At 42.8% G+C, this 22,278-nt stretch overlaps 1 protein-coding gene across 1 annotated transcript in view; it reads left to right on the top strand.

Annotated features, from left to right (window-relative positions):
- The first annotated feature begins 1,986 nt into the window (after positions 1–1,986).
- Positions 1,987–22,278, top strand: part of LOC130435436 (uncharacterized) — an 86,279-nt gene continuing 65,987 nt past the window's right edge. Inside the window, exon 1 of the mRNA XM_056766086.1 lies at positions 1,987–2,081. Coding sequence (XP_056622064.1) covers positions 2,027–2,081 — 55 coding nt within the window. The 5' untranslated portion in view covers positions 1,987–2,026. The remainder of the gene's footprint in view (positions 2,082–22,278) is intronic.

Consider the following 22,278-nt stretch of genomic DNA (forward strand, 5'->3'; position numbering starts at 1 on the left):
ACCTGAGCTGTCACACAGGTAAGCAAACCTCTCCGCCATCATCTCAAACGCACTTTTATCTCTGTGGGTTTTGTGCATAGATTTTACTGAATAGATGCTCAGATGCATGTGCTGCGGCACCGTGTTTTATATAGCGGGGTCTTTTCTTTGATCAATCCAACCAGTCGCTTCCAATTACTGTCTTACATTTTAAACAGCGGTTTCATGTTCTAATTTGTCAACATTAAAATTGCTTATTCATAACTTACTATGAGGAGTTAAAACAAGAATAAAGTTACAGGGTGTATTTTTTATGAAACATTGAAATCAAAAGTGATTCTCAGATGGAGCTAAACCACATCATCACAGTCAATGTTGCCTTGATTACATTTATTCATTTGGCAGACGCACTTCAACGCAGCGTACAGCGGTCATTACTTTAATGAGTGTGCGTCGCTTGGGATCAAACCCACAACCTTTACGTTGCTGGTGTGTATCAGTCCTGTTCCTGTGTCAGTGTTGTGCAGAGGTGAACTCAACCTTAAAGCAGATCTTCCAGACAGGTGTTTGGAAACAAGCTGGAGAGAAACTCTGCACAACACTGACCCCCACAGGACTGACATTGCACAGAACATCATTAAAAGAACACTTTACCCAAAAATGAAAATTCCGTCATCATTTACTCACCCCTGAGTTGTTCCTGACCTGTATACATTTCTTTGCTCTGCTGAACACAGACGGAGATATTTGGAAGAATGTTAACTATTTTTAGTTCTACGACATGATTAAGTACTATAGTAAGAACTGTTTGTTGTTGAAACATTTTTCCTTCAATGGTAGTCAATGACAAGCATTCTTCCAAATATCTTTCTCTGTGATCAACTGAGCAAAGAAATTGAAACAGATTTGGAACAACTTCAGGGAGCGTAAATGATGACAGAATTTTCATTTTTGGGTGCACTGTCCCTTTAAAACAAATATTACCTTTTGCGTGAAATGATTTACTGGCATATGTACCCGTGGATTTCACTGTATGTTCAGCACAGATTATGACATCAGTCCAGGGCTGCGTTTCCCCAAAGCATTGCAAGCGTAGCTCCTTTGGAGACAAGGGTTCTTAGATCAACTTAAGGTTGCGATGCTTTTGGGAAACTCAGTCAGGTGTGTTCAGAAGTTCTGTTCAAAGTGCCCTCTTGATTGTATGAAATGAGTTGTTTTGTGTTTCCTTATAATTGAGATTTTAGTTTTGGGATTGTTTGACAGAATGTGTGTAGAATAAACACCAGTACTATAGAGACTTGATTTATCTCAATATTTAATATTTGGGTGAAAACAATCTTTGGCCCATGAAAAAAAATAGATAAACAAATACTGGACCATTAATAAATCAACAAATAAATATACAATGAAAACTTGATATGAAGTTTATTCCAATAATCCAATGACGGTGCAACTGTTTCATGTTGTTGCTCTCAATGTCTGTGATCTCAGGTGCTGTCACAATTATTACAAAACCTCATTTGAGACAGAGTTAGGCGTGTTGTATCACAGGACAGTTTAAACGGTTCAAAGACAACCAATACCACTCAACCTTCAAAGTCCTTCATGTACTTTTATTATCCACATCAAACACTAATAACGACATTTTTGCAGTAGTAAACGATAAAGAAAAAGAGCTCAAAGGACAACAAGAAATAAAAAATCATACCGTTCTTGATGTGGTGAAATTAATTTCATTTCGTTTGAATGATTTTATTGAAATGACCCCTGATAAATACAGCATTTTCACGTTACTCTCCAAATGAAGGAAACTTACTTGACAGCTTCATATGAAAATATATATTATTATTTTCTTGACCGAGAAATATTCTGTTTCTCCGTTTACACAATTGAACGAAATGATTCTAAAACAAAACACACAAATGAGATACTGTTGCCAAATAAACACAGGTAGAAGAGCAAGTTATTTTTATAATATTGTATAAAAGTGTGTGTTATCTCTTGCAGCTTAACTGAATGATGAGGTGTCAAGAGAATTAAGAACAAGATGAGACGAAACATCAACACCAGCAGATTGATTCTGCTGTCTGTCCTATGTATAGGTAAGAAAAACACAAAAACACACACAAACGCTTAAAGTGAACCATTCAAATGTGTTGAACTATATTAATAAATATTAAACTCCAGTATATGATTTAAACAAAGTTATAAGTAGGTCATTTCTACATTTATAATAATTAAAAAATAACTTGGCCATAAATTAGCACTTAATAAAGACGGATCCATTGTTATATAGTGTCGTGTTCACATGCCTGTTTGTTTACTTTCAAATACATGTTTTTCCATTTTAGAGGCACACACACAAATACACAATTACACGCGAACACACAATTACATGCGCACACGCAAGCACCTATACTGTCATATGGCTATCCATGCTTTCAATAGTAAAATGTGACCCTTTCTGTGTGTATTTTTGTCACCCTGTTATAACTTGAGCGAATAGGCTACTAATGTCAGCGCGCTCTCAGCCATGCACACTGCTGTTCTCTGTTAATGAAGACTGTCAGTATTAGTTTTATTTACGTCTCTAGAGGTCGCTGTTTTAATCCATACTCTGAACTCTCTTCCTGCTTATCACAGTTGGGCTTTCCCTGATGTGTCTGGGTCAAACACAAACAGGAAAAACTATTGGTGGAGATTACAGTCGATAGCCGATAGTTCAAATGATCATATCGGTGCCGATGAATCGGCATAAATGATGAATAACTTGACCTCTGTTTTACAACTTTTTTCAATTCTAAAACAGATATCTGCTTCCCAGGATAAAGGAAGCAACTTTTTAATGTGCTAAAAGCAAGTGTAAAACATCATCATGTTAAGGTCAAATACTAGGGATGAAACGATTCACTCAACTCACGATGCAATTCGTCACGAATCACGATTCCTTTTTCATCAAAAATGAGTTGAGATATTAGAAATGAACAAGTGCCCAGTGCCCTTTTATTATTTCTCAAAAATAATCCTGCACATTTATTTCTAAATTAAAACATCCAAATGTTAAATTCCAGAATTTAATAAGAAAAGAATAATGCATAACAAATTAAAATAAGTATATTCTCTTTACTATAAACAAAGACTGTGTTTATATTAAAGAGACGACTTTAATTTGTGCTAGGGAAGCACAGTCTTTGTACTTTTCCTAGCTTGGATTTTGTACGCTTTTATCAGCATATCCACATTTGATGGCTTTAACAGATCTGTAAGGCATGTTTGCTTTAAAAACTGTGACCCCTTCTGTTCAAAACATGTATCGCAATTTGTTTAACATTTCAAGCCACTTGAATTGTCACATATTATAATCGATTTTCAACCGGCTCAAGGTGAAATGTTACATCCCTATCAAATACTACTCAATTTTAGGGTGCAGTGTTGAGATGATAGGACGCTTCAAAACAGACATTCAGGAGCAGCAGATTATAACACAGTCGTTGGCTGTCAAACTGAATAAATTCAATAATCATAATTAATCATGATTAGTACTTTAAAATCGTCAATTTTACCGATTACTTTGCAGAACTACATTATGAGTACGTACTATAGACATAACTTTACAAAATGTAAACTGTAGCCCCCTAAACCAAGCAGTGACACAAACCTTTCAGCATTTTTACACTTTCAAAAAACATTGTTCAGTTTGATCAACGTGGAGATGATGAAATATAATTGACCACGTTGTATAAAAATAGATAGTGTATTGTCTGCAGGATATATTTAATATTGCACTTTATTATTATTGTACAGAGTTATTAATTGCACGTCAAGCAAAATGTACGTAGGTAAATTTTTAATTGCATGTAAAAAACGTTTAACTGTTCAAGAGGTAGATGGCCTGAGCAAAGAATAAGTTGTTTTGTTTTGGAGCTCAGTCCTCTGTAGCTCCGACCAGACGGCAGCATTGTGAAGAGATGATGGCTTAGATGTGAGAGGTCCAGAGGTCCAGGGTGATGTTCTGAGCCTTTTTCCTCACTCTGGATGTATACAGTTCTTGGAGGGTGGGCAGAAGAGCACCAATGATCTTCTCAGCAGTCCGAACCGTCCTCTGTATTCTTATGATGTCTGACTTTGTGGCTGAGTCAAACCAGACAGTGATGGATGTTCAGAGAACAGACTCTATGACCGCTAGGTAAAACTGTTTTAATAGAGTTTGCGGTAGGTTGAACTTCTTCAGCTGATGTAAGAAGTACAACCTCTGCTGGGCTTTTTTAGCAATAGACCCAATGTTATTGTCCCACTCCAGGTCCTGAGAGATGGTGGTGCCCAGGAACCTGAATGACTCCACTGCTGCCACAATGCTGTTCATGATGGTGAGAGGGGGGAGAGCAGGGGGGTCTCTCCTGAAGTCCACAATCATCTCCACTGTTTTAAGCGTGTTCAGCTCCAAGTTGTTATGACTGTACCAGACGGACAGCTGCTCAACCTCCTGTCTGTACGCAAACTCATCACCATCCTGGATTAGGCCAATGATTGTGGTGTTGTCTGACAGAAGGGTCCTGGGAAGTGCAGTCATTTGTGTACAGGGAGAAGAGCAGTGGGAGAGAACGCACCCCTGGGGGGCGCCAGCGCTGAATGTGCGGATTACTCATTCTCACTAACTGCTGCCATTCTCACTAACTGCTGCAGAAAGTGATCCACCGACAGATAGAGCCAGAAACAGATAGCTGGGTTAACATTGTCTGGAGCAGTGATGGGATGATGGTGTTGCACTGAGTGCAGCTATGACACATTAGAGGGGATCTGGCCCTCCCGGCTGAGCCTGGTTTCTCTCAATCATTGGAGTTTGGGTTCCTCGCCACAGCAGGGCAGTGTTTGGTCTAGAGAGATATTCCAGGACAAAATGCAGCCCCATGTTAACGGCATCCTCAACAGACCTGTTTGCGCTGTAAGCAAACTGCAGGGGGTCCAGTAAGGGTTCTGTGATGTCCTTCAGATAAGCGTATACCAGTCTCTCAAATGACTTAATGACCACAGACGTGAGAGCGACGGGTCTGCAGTCATTCAGTCCTGTGATTTGGGGTTTCTTTGGCATGGGGATTATGACGGAGCACTTGAAACAGGAAGGAACTGTGCACAGATCCAGTGATTTGTTGAAGATATGTGAGAATTTGAAGACCAGTTGAATAGCACAGCTTTTAAGACAGGCTGGGGAGATACCATCTGGGCCTGGCGCTTTTCTTGTCTATTTTCACCTAAAGACTCTCCACACATTCTCTTCTCTGATGTGAAGTGCAGGAGGTGGTGTGACTGAAGGTGATAGGAGTTGTGTAGAGATAATGTCAGAGTTGGTGTGAGGTGTTAAATTAGCATTTTCATATCTGCAGTAAAAGTCCTTTAGATCCTTGTTTGATTGCCTGCAAAATTGGGGGATGATGGCTTGTAGTTAGTGATATCCTTCAGGCCTTTCCACACAGATGCAGGGTCAAAACTGGGTTTCCAACTTTTTAGAGTAGTTTCTCTTAGCCTCTCCTTTGTCATTGTGTTCCTTGCCTGCCTGTACAAGACTTTGTCCCCTTTTCTGTAGGCATCCTCCTTGGCTTGGCGAATCTGTCTGAGTTTTGCTGAGAACCATGGTTTATCATTGTTGAATTTTAAGGAAGTGCTAGTAGGAATGCACAAATCCTCAAAGAAATGGATGTATGATGTAACAGTCTCCGTGAGCTTGTCCAGATCGGTGGTCAAAGCTTCAAAAAGACTACATTGGTACACTTGAAACAGGCTTGTAAGGCCCGCTCTGTTTCGTTGATCCATCTTTTAACAGTTCTTACCACAGGTTTGGCAGATTTTAGTTTCTGCCTGTAGGCTGGGATAAGGTGAACCAGGCAGTGATCAGACAGTCCTAAAGCTGCTCTAGGGACAGAGCGATATGCATTCTTTATTGTGGTGTAGCAATTGTCCAAAATATTGTCTCTGGTAGGGCATGTGATGTATTGTCTGTATTTTGGCAGCTTGAGTGTAAGTTTTGCTATATTAAAGTCGCCAAGAAGATTAATAACAGAGTCCAAATGTTGTTGCAATGTGTCAGTGATGTGATCGGCGAGCTGTTGTAACGCCACCCTCACGTGCGCTTGCGGAGGAATGTAAACACACACGAGAATGAACGAGGAAAACTATCTCGGTGAGTAAAAGGGCTTACAGTTAATGAAGAGTACTTCTAGGTCGAGACAGCGCATCTTCTTCATCACTGTTGTATCTGTACACCACTTTTCATTGATGTAGAAACATACCCCACCTATGGAAGATTTCCCTGTTGAATTCTAGGTTGCGGTCCGCTCTGAACAGCTGATAGCCGGGCAGATGTAACGCGCTGTCCGGGATGAAGTCTTGCAGCCAGGTTCTTGCGAAACACAAAAAAAACTTATTTTTCGGCAGAGTAGAAGAAGTTTGTCCATTTGTTTAGCAGAGAGCGCAGATTTGCATAAAAAAACATAAAACAGGACAAACTAACAAAAACACTAAAACAACTGGAGAGCTCCACATCATCTTGGAATAGGATACACCAGTAAACAGACGTGTACACACACACACACACACAAACTGACAGTGTTCTCTGCCCAATGTTTTGGTAAGATAAATGTCCAAACAAGGATTAAAAGCAGCCTTTGAAAAAAGCAACAAAACAAAGAAACAGAAGCACTCGCAGCTTCTCATTGTAAATTAAAATTAAATTAAATTAAAAATGTTAAAATCAGTATCTAAATAAACAGCCCAGTTTTTTACCACTTGCTTATTGTTTGTAGAAATCCTCTTCAGAGCACGTTCAACCTGCTACTTATTTGAGCTCTGACCAGTAATACTACCTTATGTTTTGTTTTTGTGTAAAGCTGCGAACAATCTAAAGCCATCTAATTTTTCATCTATCACATGTCAGCTAAATATTCTTGGAAAACATCCAAAGTGTTAGGATCATTGGAACTAAATGATAAATACAGCTGTATATCAACAGCATAACAGTGAAACTTAATCGTATGTTTACTGATCACAACACCTAATGGAAGCATATAAATTGAGAATAAAATCGGTCCCAACAAGGAACCCAGTGGAACTCCACATACAATTTCAGCATGTTGGGATACTTCATAACCCACTGACAGAACAAATGTCCTGTTAGATAAATATGACACAAACCAATCCAACGCCATCCCCTAAACCCCAACCCATGTGTGCAGAATTAACCAAGATGGAATGGTCAATTGTAACAAAGGCTGAAGTCAAGTCGTTTAACACTTAAATTGAGCATCTACCAGCATCCTTTGACATTAATAAATCAATGGTCACTCGTAAGAAAGCAGTTTCCATGCTATAACCAGCTCTGAAGCCAGACTGAAATTACTCAAAGATATCATTATCATTAATAACATGTATACAATTGGTTAGCGACTGTCTTTTCCAATATTTTAGCAATAAAAGGTAACTTAGATGTAGGTCTATAATTATTAGCGACTGCAGGATCCAATGAGGGCTTCTTCAGGAGTGAATGGATTTTAGTAATGTTTAATTCATCAGGAACACACCCAAAGACAAGATAACTGTTCACTATAGACTGCACTATAGGACCAATAGTACCAATCAGATCTTTAAAAAGTCTAAATCAAATCCTGTTCAGATACCAGAGCAAAGGAGTCTAGCAATACTTCCCTACAAGCAGGATTAGCACCAGGAATGACTAAGGAAGGAACAATGGAAGGCTTTAGTAGTTGGTTTTACCATGGAAAAGCAACAATGATTAGAATTATACTCGTCAACACTTTGATCAGGATTTTTCACACCCATCTTCCTGTTGAAACCTCCGGAGCAAAATCGCGAACATAATGAGCGGGAAACCCCGGAAACCCCTGTGAAGCGACTGTGAGGGACCGGCTTTCACCTCTTTGCTGATTAGACGTTTTTAGTCGTGGCAGTTTTTAAGATGGTCTTTATTTTGTTCGTCACTTGCACACACTGATGACGTATGGTGTCTGCTTGAACAGGAGCCCAGTGGGATGCAAAATATGTTGACTGAAAATGGACACATGACCACACCGAGGGCAATGATTGATCAAAATTTTTTGGTCCTACGCCTTTCACTGACAATATATAATTATAAAAATACCAACTAATCGCTCTACTTATTAATTGCTATCAGGATGTTAAGAGCCTTCTAACCAGCATGAAAGACAACTTTTCTAGAAAGGATTGCCTACTCAACCTTTAAGACCTCGTTTATGTCCAATTTTAAGAAATTTTTATTTTAGCTTTCCTATAGCTCAGTGGTAAGAGCATAGCGATAACAACGCAAGGTTGTGGGTTCAATCCCAGGGGATTGCAAATACCTATGTAAAATGTATAGGATGAAGCAATGTAAGTAGCTTTGGATAAAAGCGTCTGCCAAATGCATAAATGTAAATGTAACTCCTGTTTTGTCATGTTGCATTGGCTTATATTGGTTTTTGAGTTATCAATATAAGGCGCTGCATTGTCTGGCTCCTCAGTATTTGGCAGAGCTTTTAATACCCTATACAGCTAGTCGCATCCTGCAATCTTCTCAGAGTGGTCTTTTGGTTATTCCTAAAACACAGCTACGTTCTAGGGGTGATTGAGCCTTTACATCTCTTGCCCCCTAATTATGGAATTCTCTCCAGGCTAACATAAATATAGCAAATTCGTTAGGTATTTTTAATGATGTTTAATTAACAAAGTTCGGGAGGAGCCGAAGCATATAATCAGCCGGCTGGTCTACAATCAGCAATCACAGCGTATACACACTCAGCCCTAGCGAGCTCGCTAATAAATAAGGAAACCATCTAACCTGTTCGATCTCATAAGATTAAGCATCAACTTGAAGTTCGACGCTATGTCCGAGACCCCCGTCATCGACGACGCACCGATAAACCGCAACCCTTCAGCGCCGACGAGCGCGTCCCATCTTTCCAGCTCGGGATCGGATCCAGTAGAAGATTCCCCGGCTTCATCACGCGGCCGCGAGCTCCGATGTTCCGCACCTCGCAAGGCTAAAACCAGAGGTGACACTTCATCACCTGCCCCAGAGAGACGTCCGCCGCCTTCACCGGCTTCTTCTTATACCTCTACTCACGACACGATCCCCGCCATCCAGAAATGGACCGTCCAGGGCCTACGGCTGGCTCTATCCAATGCGGACGTCGAGTTCCATAGGCGGATGACCAAGGCGGAGTTTTACTGCCTCTACGTTTCTTCCCTGGCCGACACCGCCCCACCGAAGTCAGCTCCACAAAAGACCACTGACAAGCCGGGCAAGGCTCGTGGTTCCCCCTATTCCCGACCCGGGCAATCCACCAATGCGGCTCGTCGTGGCCGTCCGCCGGCAAGCTGGCATAGCAGGCCCTCCACGAGCGCAGGTTCCGCCACGGATTTCCAGGACGCCATGAACCGTCCGGTCGAAGGCTTCCAGCAACTCGTCCCTCTAGCTGTAGGCCAGCTCCAACCTCCAGCCAATATCCCACCAGCAGTAAACAGCGCGGGCCGCCTAAGAAACGTTGGCTCGCCAGCACCCGGAGCTCCGGTGCGTTCTCACCCATTCCCCGCCCCTGGCTCTTGGCCCGCTGCACCCCCATCGACTACTAGCGCGAGGCTGCCTCAGCTAGCGATGCAGGCACTGGTCCTCAGCCATTTCACCACCCCATTAGAAGCCACCGCTAGCGCGAGCATGACTCCGCTAGCCGCTCAGGCGGCTGCAATCCCCTCCATTTTCTCTCTCCCGCAGAGCCGACCAAATTTCACATTGGCTACGGCAACAGCAATGCCAGTGCCGGTTAACGCACCAGCGTTGGAACCGCCTCCAGTTTCCGGGAACATCAGATCCCAGATCTTGACAGGTGCGGACACAGATCTTTATTTACTCCTCTCACCTTTATCACCTCCATCAACCGAGCGGCAGATCACTTACGGCGATCTGTCGCTCACGCTAAAAAATCAGTCACCCAGCCACACCCGCACGCTTTCTTTCCCCGAATTTACCGTTGCTTTTTCCCGCTACACTGACGTGATCTGCACTGCGTTCCCTCCTATGGGGGCGCACATTTCTACACGTATCACAAACTTTTTTCTGCCAAATGTGCCATTCGTGTGGCTCAGTGGAACCAGTGCCCCTACTGGGGAGCATTGGACACTGAGCTGCATAACAGGGTTTTCCTGGGCGTCCGCAATATTTCATGTGCGGTATGTCGCTCAGTAGCGCATACCACAATCGATTGTCCCCTAGTCACCCCCTCTCTTCCCCCACGCTCAGCTTCGCCTCCCAAATCTACCTGCTCTGTTCCGCGCCTGCCAACTCGCCCAGTTCACCAAACCCAGGGGCAACCCACCAATTTGGAGGCTTGCAGGAATTTCAACGTCGGAAGATGCGCCAGGCAACGTTGTCGCTTCCTGCACGTTTGCTCATTTTGTAGCGGAGCACACGCTCGAATCGTGTGCCCGTTGCCTCAAACACAGAATAAAAACCTAAAAAATTACCTTTCGACTCCCGTGAACATTTCTTGTTTGTCTTCCGAATTGTCCTCGCACCCCGACTTTCAGTTCACTGACTATCTTCTGACCGGTCTCTCGAACGGTTTCGACCCAGGCGTCATCAGTCTTCCATCACACAGCTTAATATGCCCCAACCTCCAGTCTGCGCTCGCCGAACCAGAGTCAGTCAATCTCCTCATTAAAAAAGAGATCGACGCTAATTTCATTATTGGCCCCTTCGACGCTCCCCCTTTTACTGCATTTCGCTGCACTACCATAACATCGATCAAGCCATCACTTTAATAAAACATGCCGGTCGTGGCGCTTGGCTAGCAAAAGTAGACATCACATCCGCATTTAAAGTTATGCCAATCCACCCAGACTTCTGGCACCTTTTCGGCATTCGATGGCGCAATAAATTTTACTTTTCTGTCCATCTCACCTTTGGTTGCAGAAGCAGCCCAAAAATTTTCGACATGTTGTCAGAGGCAATTTGCTGGATTCTCTCTAACAATTATGCAATTCCCTACCTTATCCACCTACTCGATGATTTTTTAATCATCTCGTCTCCCGACTCGTTCACGGCTGCACATCTAGCAAAAGTCCAGGAGGTTTTCAAACATCTCGGCGTTCCCCTCGCCCCAGACAAAACTTCAGGTCCAAGCACGTCCATCGAATTTCTCGGAATTAAATTAGACTCGCTTAAATTCCAAGCTTCTCTGCCGAAAGAGAAAATCGATAGAACGATCTTGATCGCGTCCTCCCTATTAGCAAATCCCCGCTGCTCAAAACGCGAGCTTCTGTCTGTTCTCGGCCATCTAAATTTCGCAATGAGAATAATCCCGCAAGGCCGCCCGTTCGTTTCACACCCCCTCTCACTCGCGTTAGAGGACTCGTTATCCATGCCTCGATGAGCTGAGCTTATGGATAAAATTCCTCAAACAATGGAACGGCTTGTCATTTTTCTACAGTGACATGGCCTCTTCCCCCGTCGATATTCACCTATTCACAGACGCCGCCCCTTCCGTCGGTTTCGGAGGCTTTTACCAAGGCCGTTGGTTCGCGTCCACCTGGCCCCCCCAGGTCCTAGAGATTCCTCAGGCTTTAGCATCTTCAGCTCTTTTTGAGCTATATCCACTGGTCGTCGCAGCATCCCTATGGGGAAAAGAGTGGTCGTGCACTGTGACAACGAGGCAACAGTCCATTGTATCAACAAAGGCCGCTCTCACTCCCCCGCCATAATGCCGTTCCTCAGACGCCTCATCTGGATCTCAGCCTGCGACTAGTTCATTCTAACTGCCAAACACATTCCCGGATCAAAAAATCAGATTGCTGATGCCCTTTCTCGCTTTGCCTTCCAGAAATTCAGGCTGCTGGCACCCGAAGCAGACCCTTTGCCAACACCGGTACCTCCCTATTCGGAGCTGATATTCCGACTAACCACCCCCTAAAAACCCTCCTCGATGCCTCTCTAAACTCCATCATCCAAGCCGTCTCCCTCAGGACCCTCCAATCTTACCTCACTGCATGGAAAAGCTTCAAGTCTTTTCACCTAGCGTTCAACATTCCCTTTCCGGATTTTTCTGTCCTCACCATCACCTCCTTCATCTCCTTCCTAAACTCTTCAAAAAACCTCCAGGCCAGCTCAATTAAAGGCTACATGAGCCTTCAGTTCTTCCACAAACTCATATTCAATTCGCCATCTGAAGCCATAGCCAGCTCCCAAACATCTATGCTTATCAAGGGCATTCAACGTACCCAGCCTGCTCGCCAGGATGCAAGGCAACCTATAACCCTGGATATATTGACCAGATGCATTTCCACCCTCCGTAAAGGATACCACTCCAAACAGGTCGAACGCGCACTCGACACCATGTTTATCCTAGCATTCTTCGGATTTCTAAGATGTTCCGAAATTTCCACAACATCCATTTTCAACCCCCTAACTCACCCAACGGTATCCGACCTGTCAGTAGTCGATTCAGAGACAATGTCATTCTCCATTAAACAGAGCAAGACGGACCAAACCAGGAGAGGACATTTCATCTATATATTCAATCTCCACTCACCAATTCAACCTTACCAGACCCTCCTAGCCTACCTCCACTTCAGGAAATCCCAGACCAAAACCACAACGGATCCTCTATTCGTCGACGAGTCTAACCGCCCAGCTACACGCTTCTGGTTCCAAAAGCACCTAAAAGCTGTCCTGCTCCTATCCGGTATTCCCGCAGACCACTTTTCCGGTCACTCCTTCCGCATAGGCGCAGCAACCACAGCAGCCCAAAAAGGCCTCTCGCAGTCTCAAATCCAAGCACTAGGGCGCTGGACATCGGAAGCTTTCAAGAGCTACATCAGGTCAGATCGCTCTATCATCAGGGAAGCCCATCGAACCCTCATTTCCAAAATCATCTAGAGAATCCATACTTCACACGCACGAGCTCAAACATCCTCCATGCCAGCCTAAATCTCTCTAACAGGAGATCTCACCACTGCTTCAACCGGCTCAGGGGCCAGTGCCCAAGTCTCAGGCTCTGCAGCAGCAGATTTAACATCAGGAGCCAACATCGCAGCAGCGACTACCCTGGCAGAGACCAGCACTCCCATTCCAAGCAAAGAAGCCAGCGTCACAACAGCCTCAGCCAAGGCCAGCATTTCCACTTCAGGCATGGAACCAAGTGCTGCAACTAGGAATCATCCGCAGCACTTCTGTCACAAGCGCCAAAGCCAGCGTTGCAGCAGGGATCGGCTCCACAGACGCCCATGGTTCCATGTAAGGCGCAGAAACCAGCGTTGCAGAAGGGATTGGCTCCTCAGACGCCCATGCACCTACCACAAGCGCCGAAGCCAGCGTCGCAGCAGCGATCGCCTCCCAAAGGCCAGTGCTTCCATCTAATGCGCAGAAGCCAGCGTCGCCGCAGCGATCGCCTCCGCAGAGGCCAGTGCTTGCGCCTCGTTTCCTGCCACCTACGACTTTCCACGGAAGCAAGCATTACAGCATGATCACCCCAGCAGGAGCCTCCGTCAGGCGCTCCACTACAGCAGGCTCCCTCCTTCAGTCGCCTCTTTCCAGTATAAGTCTCAACAACAGGGACACACACGAAGCCATGTTCATTTTGGACGGTTCCCGAAAAATCCATATTAGGAACTCTCCCTACGCACTACTACCAGCCACTCGTGGATTCAAACTTCTCATCACTGCAGCAGACACCTTTCACCTTCTCAGTCTCAACCATCCTCGGAGGAACCCCTACCCCTTCTTGTCTCATAACGAACCACATCTCCTAAGGAGCCCTCATCCTCTCGTCTCTACCCGAACGCAGGCCACGCCTCCGCAGCGCTCAGCATCGCTTTGGGGGGTATGCGTACTCCGGCGGCTGTCCCACTTTCTCGCTTTATGGGGGTGTTCTGGGCTCAGACCGGTTCCGAGCTCGGCGCACTCATTCGTACCAAGGAAGAGTGTTTCGGGCTCGGATAGATCTGGCGAGCTCGGAGCCCGCTTCCCGGACAACACGCCAAATACGCATTACCTTCATAACCAAGCTCTATCATTATCCCTATCAACATCACTGTTATCTGTGTAGGTGAACTCGTGAAATGATGTTTAATTAACAAAGTTCGGGAGGAGCCGAAGCATATAATCAGCCGGCTGGTCTACAATCAGCAATCACAGCGTATACACAATCAGCCCTAGCGAGCTCGCTAATAAATAACGAAACCATCTTACCTGTTCGATCTCATAAGATTAAGCATCCCTCCTCCACCCCGGCTCCTCTCCAAAGCTCAATATCCCGCAGGAACCCCGGGGGGTGTGCTCTGGGCTCAGACCAGTTCCGATCTCGGCGCACTCACTCGTACCAAGGTAGAGTGTTTCGGGCTCGGATAGATCTGGCGAGCTCGGAGCCCGCTTCCCGGACAACACGCCAAATACGCATTACCTTCATAACCAAGCTCTATCATTATCCCTATCAACATCACTGTTATCTGTGTAGGTGAACTCGTGAAAGTATCATCTTAAAACGTTTTATTTTAGACTTGCTTTAAACTGATTGTCATTTATAATTTAAAATGTCATGCGTTTTTTTTATGTGTGTAATTCTTGATTTTGTGTGTTAATTTAAATTGTTGTGTTTGCTTGTGTTGTAAAGCAATTTGAGAGAGAAACTTTTAAAGGCGATTTTCTAAAATAAATTATTATTATTATCATTACTATAAACATTTGATCAAAACAATTTTACAAGTTCATGGGAGATGGCTTAATATCATATAAATAAAAACTCAATTTATGGAACGCAATGATGTATTGGAATTCAGCATTTTAGATACAAACTGCACTTGTAAAGCCAGAAAATGCGGCATGCACAGGAGAGCACACATTTGTTCAGACTGTTACAGCATTCTCAAATTTTTTGGCAATAAGGCAAGTTAATTAAACCGACATTAAGGTTAGAATCAATCGTATTATGTTCAACCGTACTGATCCTGGATGATGATTATGCAATTTAGAGAGTTTCGGCCATTGATCATACGAGAGCAAATGGAGATCTACGGTGTGTGGGCAGAGATACTCTGGATGAGGAATTACAAAACATGTTTCTCCATCATTATCTGAACAATTCCAAACAAATTCAGACCACAGCCATAGCCTGGATCAGATAGTTTTGGGAGTCTCTAACAAAGCACCACTTTAGTGGAGTCTCGAGGACACCAGAGCCTAACAGACCTTGATCTGGAAAACTCCTGCATAGAAAAAACAAATAAAAACATCTACGCCTTCAGCTTCACCTTCACAGGAGGAAGCCATGCACAAACAAGAAACAACACAATATCAGAAATACCACAGCCGACAGCATGAGATGGACCACATGAAGAATTAGATTAATATATATTTCATGCAGAAGCATTATGTTTCCATAACTCAAATACATGTAACTGTAATGTGTCTAATAGCAGACACTGATGATGAAAGAGTAGAACTGAAACATCCATTGAGAGTTTAATTCTCCATAACCATTACTCCAGTCACCTCTGATTTGCTTACTGAGGGACTGAATACCTTTTTAAAAATTTATATTATAATTCAACAAGTAGCTTGTTACTCTGTCCAACTAAAAATATTTTTGCACAGTCTCCTCGTACTAAAATGTGTTGTGTACAGCTGCTGTAAAAGAATGAACAATTTAAAAACCGCTAGGGAAAAAAAAGTGAATTGAACATCTCTGCATGTGACTCATTCAGGATTTCACATCGGTTTGAAATGTTCCTCTCTCGTTTCTCATCGTGTTTGTGAATCCATGTACAAGTCATAAAAAAGAAAAGAAAAAAAAAGTTCCATGGAAAATTAAAAGATTCAGTGCAATGAGAATATGCTCACATTCCTTCAACTTTCTCCACAGCTACATCTGGAGCGTCAAGTGTCATAAATCAAGTTCCAACACCAGAAAATGTTTCAAGACGAAACACTATCAGACCAGTGAAAGCTGAGTTAATGACCTCCCCAACACCAACAACCAATGCAATACTTACAACAAGTAGGAATGAAGAACCAACAACAGTATTATATACACCAACTGATGATGAAGAGACAGTCACTACCGCTGCTCATTTAACACCAATAACAGTCGATACAACGCAAGAAGAGACGGAGACTACCGCTGCTCCTTTAACACCAATAACTGTCGATACAACACAAGAAGAGACAGACACTACCTCTGCTCCTTTAACACCAATAACAGTCAATACAACACAAGAAGAGACAGACACTACCACTGCTCATTTAACACCAATAACTGTCGATACAACACAAGAAGAGACAGACACTACCTCTGCTCATTTAACACCAATAACAGTCGATACAACACAAGAAGAGACGGAGACTACCGCTGCTCCTTTAACACCAATAACTGTCGATACAACACAAGAAGAGACAGACACTACCTCTGCTCCTTTAACACCAATAACAGTCGATACAACACAAGAAGAGACGGAGACTACCGCTGCTCCTTTAAAACCAATAACTGTCGATACAACACAAGAAGAGACAGACACTACCTCTGCTCCTTTAACACCAATAACAGTCGATACAACACAAGAAGAGACAGTCACTACCGCTGCTCCATTAACACCAATAACAGTCGATACAACACAAGAAGAGACGGAGACTACCGCTGCTCCTTTAACACCAATAACTGTCGATACAACACAAGAAGAGACAGACACTACCTCTGCTCCTTTAACACCAATAACAGTCAATACAACGCAAGAAGAGACGGACACTACCTCTGCTCATTTAACACCAATAACAGTCGATACAACGCAAGAAGAGACAGACACTACCGCTGCTCATTTAACACCAATAACTGTAGATACTACACAAGAAGAGACAGAGACTACCGCTGCTCATTTAACACCAATAACTGTCGATACAACACAAGAAGAGACAGACACTACCACTGCTCATTTAACACCAATAACTGTAGATACAACACAAGAAGAGACAGACACTACCTCTGCTCATTTAACACCAATAACTGTCGATACAACACAAGAAGAGACAGACACTACCTCTGCTCATTTAACACCAATAACTGTCGATACAACACAAGAAGAGACAGACACTACCGCTGCTCATTTAACACAAATGACTGTCGATACAACACAAGAAGGGACAGACACTACCTCTGCTCATTTAACACCAATAACAGTCAATACAACACAAGAAGAGACAGTCACTACCTCTGCTCATTTAACACCAATAACTGTCGATACAACACAAGAAGAGACAGACACTACCTCTGCTCATTTAACACCAATAACAGTCGATACAACACAAGAAGAGACAGACACTACCTCTGCTCATTTAACACCAATAACTGTCGATACAACACAAGAAGAGACAGACACTACCTCTGCTCATTTAACACCAATAACAGTCGATACAACACAAGAAGAGACAGACACTACCTCTGCTCATTTAACACCAATAACTGTCGATACAACACAAGAAGAGACAGACACTACCTCTGCTCATTTAACACCAATAACTGTCGATACAACACAAGAAGAGACAGACACTACCTCTGCTCATTTAACACCAATAACTGTCGATACAACACAAGAAGGGACAGACACTACCTCTGCTCATTTAACACCAATAACTGTCGATACAACACAAGAAGAGACGGACACTACCTCTGCTCATTTAACACCAATAACAGTCGATACAACACAAGAAGAGACGGACACTACCTCTGCTCATTTAAAACCAATAACAGTCAATACAACACAAGAAGAGACAGACACTACCTCTGCTCATTTAACACCAATAACTGTAGATACAACACAAGAAGAGACGGACACTACCTCTGCTCATTTAACACCAATAACTGTCGATACAACACAAGAAGAGACAGACACTACCTCTGCTCATTTAACACCAATAACTGTAGATACAACACAAGAAGAGACGGACACTACCTCTGCTCATTTAACACCAATAACTGTAGATACAACACAAGAAGAGACAGTCACTACCTCTGCTCATTTAACACCAATAACTGTCGATACAACACAAGAAGAGACAGACACTACCGCTGCTCATTTAAAACCAATAACAGTCAATACAACACAAGAAAAGACAGACACTACCTCTGCTCATTTAACACCAATAACTGTAGTCACAACACAAGAAGAGACAGTCACTACCTCTGCTCATTTAACACCAATAACTGTCGATACAACACAAGAAGAGACAGACACTACCACTGCTCATTTAAAACCAATAACAGTCAATACAACACAAGAAAAGACAGACACTACCGCTGCTCATTTAACACCAATAACTGTCGATACAACACAAGAAGAGACAGACACTACCACTGCTCATTTAAAACCAATAACAGTCGATACAACACAAGAAAAGACAGACACTACCGCTGCTCATTTAACACCAATAACAGTCAATACAACACAAGAAGAGAAAGACACTACCTCTGATCATGTAACACCAATAACTGTAGATACAACACAAGAAGAGACAGACACTACCTCTGCTCATTTAACACCAATAACAGTCGATACAACGCAAGAAGAGACAGACACTACCACTGCTCATTTAACACCAATAACTGTCGATACAACACAAGAAGAGACAGACACTACCTCTGCTCATTTAACACCAATAACTGTAGTCACAACACAAGAAGAGACAGTCACTACCTCTGCTCATTTAACACCAATAACTGTCGATACAACACAAGAAGAGACAGACACTACCACTGCTCATTTAAAACCAATAACAGTCAATACAACACAAGAAAAGACAGACACTACCGCTGCTCATTTAACACCAATAACTGTCGATACAACACAAGAAGAGACAGACACTACCACTGCTCATTTAAAACCAATAACAGTCGATACAACACAAGAAAAGACAGACACTACCGCTGCTCATTTAACACCAATAACAGTCAATACAACACAAGAAGAGAAAGACACTACCTCTGATCATGTAACACCAATAACTGTAGATACAACACAAGAAGAGACAGACACTACCTCTGCTCATTTAACACCAATAACAGTCGATACAACGCAAGAAGAGACAGACACTACCACTGCTCATTTAACACCAATAACTGTCGATACAACACAAGAAGAGACAGACACTACCGCTGCTCATTTAAAACCAATAACAGTCAATACAACACAAGAAAAGACAGACACTACCTCTGCTCATTTAACACCAATAACTGTAGTCACAACACAAGAAGAGACAGTCACTACCTCTGCTCATTTAACACCAATAACTGTCGATACAACACAAGAAGAGACAGACACTACCACTGCTCATTTAAAACCAATAACAGTCAATACAACACAAGAAAAGACAGACACTACCGCTGCTCATTTAACACCAATAACTGTCGATACAACACAAGAAGAGACAGACACTACCACTGCTCATTTAAAACCAATAACAGTCGATACAACACAAGAAAAGACAGACACTACCGCTGCTCATTTAACACCAATAACAGTCAATACAACACAAGAAGAGAAAGACACTACCTCTGATCATGTAACACCAATAACTGTAGATACAACACAAGAAGAGACAGAGACTACCTCTGCTCATTTAACACCAATAACAGTCGATACAACGCAAGAAGAGACAGACACTACCACTGCTCATTTAACACCAATAACTGTCGATACAACGCAAGAAGAGAAAGTCACTACCACTGCTCATTTAACACCAATAACTGTCGATACAACACAAGAAGAGACAGACACTACCTCTGCTCATTTAACACAAATGACTGTCGATACAACACAAGAAGAGACAGACACTACCTCTGCTCATTTAACACCAATAACAGTCGATACAACGCAAGAAGAGACAGACACTACCACTGCTCATTTAACACCAATAACTGTCGATACAACACAAGAAGAGACAGACACTACCTCTGCTCATTTAACACAAATGACTGTCGATACAACACAAGAAGAGACAGACACTACCTCTGCTCATTTAACACCAATAACTGTCGATACAACACAAGAAGAGACAGACACTACCACTGCTCATTTAACACCAATAACTGTAGTCACAACACAAGAAGAGACAGACACTACCTCTGCTCATTTAACACAAATGACTGTCGATACAACACAAGAAGGGACAGACACTACCTCTGCTCATTTAACACAAATGACTGTCGATACAACACAAGAAGAGACAGACACTACCTCTGCTCATTTAACACAAATGACTGTCGATACAACACAAGAAGAGACAGACACTACCTCTGCTCATTTAACACAAATGACTGTCGATACAACACAAGAAGAGACAGACACTACCTCTGCTCATTTAACACAAATGACTGTCGATACAACACAAGAAGGGACAGACACTACCTCTGCTCATTTAACACCAATAACTGTCGATACAACACAAGAAGAGACGGACACTACCTCTGCTCATTTAACACCAATAACAGTCAATACAACACAAGAAGAGACAGACACTACCGCTGCTCATTTAACACCAATAACTGTAGATACAACACAAGAAGAGACAGTCACTACCTCTGCTCATTTAACACCAATAACAGTCGATACAACGCAAGAAGAGACAGACACTACCTCTGCTCATTTAACACCAATAACTGTCGATACAACTCAAGAAGAGACAGACACTACCTCTGCTCATTTAACACCAATAACTGTCGATACAACACAAGAAGAGACAGACACTACCGCTGCTCATTTAACACCAATAACTGTCGATACAACACAAGAAGAGACGGACACTACCTCTGCTCATTTAACACCAATAACTGTCGATACAACACAAGAAGAGACAGACACTACCGCTGCTCATTTAACACCAATAACTGTCGATACAACACAAGAAGAGACAGACACTACCTCTGCTCATTTAACACCAATAACTGTCGATACAACACAAGAAGAGACAGTCACTACCTCTGCTCATTTAACACCAATAACAGTCAATACAACACAAGAAGAGACAGACACTACCGCTGCTCCTTTAACACCAATAACAGTCGATACAACGCAAGAAGAGACAGACACTACCTCTGCTCATTTAACACCAATAACTGTCGATACAACACAAGAAGAGACGGAAACTACCTCTGCTCATTTAACACCAATAACTGTCGTCACAACGCAAGAAGAGACAGACACTACCTCTGCTCATTTAACACCAATAACTGTCGATACAACACAAGAAGAGACAGACACTACCTCTGCTCATTTAACACCAATAACAGTCGATACAACGCAAGAAGAGACAGACACTACCTCTGCTCATTTAACACCAATAACAGTCGATACAACGCAAGAAGAGACAGACACTACCACTGCTCATTTAACACCAATAACTGTAGTCACAACACAAGAAGGGACAGACACTACCGCTGCTCATTTAACACCAATAACTGTCGATACAACGCAAGAAGAGACAGTCACTACCTCTGCTCATTTAACACCAATAACAGTCGATACAACGCAAGAAGAGACAGACACTACCTCTGCTCATTTAACACCAATAACTGTCATCACAACGCAAGAAGAGACAGACACTACCTCTGCTCATTTAACACCAATAACTGTCGATACAACACAAGAAGAGACAGACACTACCTCTGCTAATTTAACACCAATAACTGTCGTCACAACGCAAGAAGAGACAGACACTACCTCTGCTCATTTAACACCAATAACAGTCGATACAACACAAGAAGAGACAGACACTACCTCTGCTCATTTAACACCAATAACTGTCGTCACAACGCAAGAAGAGACAGACACTACCTCTGCTCATTTAACACCAATAACTGTCGATACAACACAAGAAGAGACAGACACTACCTCTGCTCATTTAACACCAATAACTGTAGATACAACACAAGAAGAGACGGACACTACCTCTGCTCATTTAACACAAATGACTGTAGATACAACACAAGAAGAGACGGACACTACCTCTGCTCATTTAACACCAATAACTGTAGTCACAACACAAGAAGAGACAGACACTACCTTTGCTCATTTAACACAAATGACTGTCGATACAACACAAGAAGGGACAGACACTACCTCTGCTCATTTAACACCAATAACTGTCGATACAACACAAGAAGAGACAGACACTACCACTGCTCATTTAACACCAATAACTGTAGTCACAACACAAGAAGAGACAGACACTACCTCTGCTCATTTAACACCAATAACTGT

Source organism: Triplophysa dalaica, chromosome 2 (genome assembly GCF_015846415.1).
Source record: "Triplophysa dalaica isolate WHDGS20190420 chromosome 2, ASM1584641v1, whole genome shotgun sequence".
NCBI lineage: Eukaryota > Metazoa > Chordata > Actinopteri > Cypriniformes > Nemacheilidae > Triplophysa > Triplophysa dalaica.